A 2,620-nucleotide genomic window follows, 5' to 3' on the forward strand; every position below is an offset into this window, starting at 1 on the left:
TTTGAATTCATTCAAATATATGAAACTGATCTGATCAGAAACTGGTTTGACAAAGTTATTATTTATATATGTCTGATTTTTACAGATCTCTAGAGCTTCATTATATATTTTGTGTGCTGGCCTTTCACTCATTTTGGGCATATAATACAATAATAACAATAATGATACTTCAAATTGTTGACTTTTCAGCCTATATATTCATATTATTACTAGTAATAAACCATTTATTCATTTCATATTATAAATAAAGTTCGCCTAAGAAAGAAAAAGAATTACAAAAGGGTACAACCAGACCCGTCTTTCTATATATATATATATATATATATATATATATTTAATACAATAAATTGAAACTCCAAAATTATCAAAAAGCCAGAAATTTTACAAAAGCCGATTAAAAAAAAAAAAACTATTTATAAAACAAATAGAAATTTCTTTATCCAAATTACAGGTCATCTCCATGTTTCATTACTTAAAATTTCACAAATTATTCTTTAATTATGTAAAAATTTAAATTTAAATAAATAAATAATTTATCAGATTTTGAGTGGTAAAACTGAGAAAATATGTAATTTGGAGACATTTAGCTAGATATATAGTTCCAGCAAAGAAAGAAAAAGAAAAAAGATTTAGCTTATATAATATAACAATTAATATATATCTATATTGATATAAAATAGTCAATAAATTTATATAATCTAGGGATTTTGCTTCTGTGTGTAGATATAATCAGTATGAGCTGCAAGTGTTCTTCTCATTAAGCACTCTTCTTCCTCAACTCCCTCACAACTAATTTCCTCCTCATGCTCTGCTTCATTATTAATGACCTATATAACCCAATAATAATTAAAAACCCTTTAATAATCAGAAAATGAAAAACAGAGATATAGATATAGAGCTTAATTATTACCTTATGGCCAAGATGTTTAGTGGGAATAAGAGTAGTATCAGAGTTGGAAATGAAAGCTGATAATGGAGCAGGCCTAGCCAAACAGGTATTAACTGTGAATAAGAGAAGAAGACTCAACAAAAAAAGAGTTGTTACCACCTTCGACGACATTATTATCTTCTTTATTTTCACTAGATGTGATTATTATTCGTATATATATATATATATATATATATATATATATATAAAGCCAGATCAATCGATCCAATAATGGAAGTAGTACAGTGGCTTAGCTAGCCTATATAGTTTGATGGTTTTGCGATATGTTCAACTGTGTACAACTTATGGAATTTATATATAGGAGTCTGAAAAAGATTCTACAAGGGTATATTTGGAATTGTACATTTATAAACGAAGAAAGAAAGATTGATATAAGATTCTTACCTATAAAGTGAAATTTATACATATTGCTTTAATAAAATTAATTAAAGCATACGTTGTAAATTAGCTACGCATGCAATTTATCTAAATTGATATAGATATATAGGAGAAATATATAGTCGTACGTTGACCGTTATTAGGAATGAATTCTAGAAGAATTGTTGATATATACTAATTATATATAATTGTACAGAAATGAAAATTCGAACAATTGGTTTTGGTCATAAGTAATTAAATGCTAATATATATTTGTGTGTGTGAAAACGCAAACTAACTAGTTTGGTGTACTGTCCTTGATTTTATTTTAATTAATTAGGAAAATTATATATATGTTACAAGAGGAAGACGTCAGGAATTGTAGTGAGGGCAATGTATAATTTCCTTTTATTTTTTGAATTTCAGGGAAGGTTTTTAAAAGTCTCCCCCCACATAGTGTTAGAATAATCGTGATCGATTAAACTGATATTAAAAGATACTAAAAATAAAATAAAAGTGCGATTCAATCTTTTATTAATACTAGTAAAAACTTACGTGCGAGACACGTATACTAAATTTTATGCTAGGTATTTTTTATTATATTAAAAGGTAATACACTTAAAAATGTTTATCTTATCTTGGTTCAACCCAATTTTATGTTGTTCCCATAGGATTGTGTGTTAGATATGAGCTTAGAAGAATAGTATTCGTTAGAATAGGTGCCAGCAATGGCGATGCTGATGTGAGTTTTATCTTCTGAGAAAAATCTAGCTACTCCGACATTACAATTACACCTAGCCTTTCAAAATGAGCATCATAAAAAATTCAAGGATTATAAATTGAAAAGGATATCTTGTTACTTTTGGTGTGCCCAACAAACTCTCTAACGGATGACATTATATTTCGCATATCCCAAAGTTGTTTAAAAGTAAAGCAATATAGCAAGGGAATAGAAGACTTACTCAAATAAATAATTACTTGAGCAACAAAGGATAACTCGCTAATAGAACATTGAATATTACACCCCAAATAAACAAAAAGTGAGGAATCGCAGCAGAGAGGCCATGAATCACGGCATAGAAGATGAGGCAATAATTCAATAGCAATATAGGGTTTGAGGGTTTGAGATTTAGAAAAAGAAATTATAAATGATTATCCTAAATAATCACGATTGGTTGCTCATCCTTTTGGGGTTAGTTATTTTATTGAGAATTTTCAGAGATTGTGTTTCCGGTTAGATTTATACGATTAAAATTTAAAAGTAATATTAATGAATTTAAAAATTAATATTAAAATACATCTTCATAAAAAAAA

At 27.4% G+C, this 2,620-nt stretch overlaps 1 protein-coding gene across 1 annotated transcript; it reads right to left on the reverse strand.

Moving 5' to 3' along the window:
- Window positions 1-558: 558 nt before the first annotated feature.
- LOC133033218 (phytosulfokines-like) lies at window positions 559-1,100 on the reverse strand. Its single transcript, XM_061107879.1, has 2 exons — window positions 911-1,100; window positions 559-827 (listed from the first exon to the last, which is right to left on the reverse strand). Exons 1-2 carry the CDS (start codon window positions 1,058-1,060, stop codon window positions 699-701), a joined length of 279 nt encoding a protein of 92 aa, XP_060963862.1. The 5' UTR covers window positions 1,061-1,100; the 3' UTR covers window positions 559-698.
- Between the last annotated feature and the right edge of the window lie 1,520 nt (window positions 1,101-2,620).

Source organism: Cannabis sativa, unplaced genomic scaffold (assembly GCF_029168945.1).
Source record: "Cannabis sativa cultivar Pink pepper isolate KNU-18-1 unplaced genomic scaffold, ASM2916894v1 Contig3, whole genome shotgun sequence".
Taxonomy (NCBI): Eukaryota; Viridiplantae; Streptophyta; class Magnoliopsida; order Rosales; family Cannabaceae; genus Cannabis; species Cannabis sativa.

What these genes read in the sequence shown, in the direction of transcription:
- LOC133033218 (XM_061107879.1), bottom strand. Translation starts at nt 1,060, where the DNA reads ATGTCGTCGAAGGTGGTAACAACTCTTTTTTTGTTGAGTCTTCTTCTC. An exon ending in CTAAACATCTTGGCCATAAG is followed by an intron (nt 828 to 910) that starts GTAATAATTAAG and finishes TGGGTTATATAG; the next exon opens with GTCATTAATAATGAAGCAGA.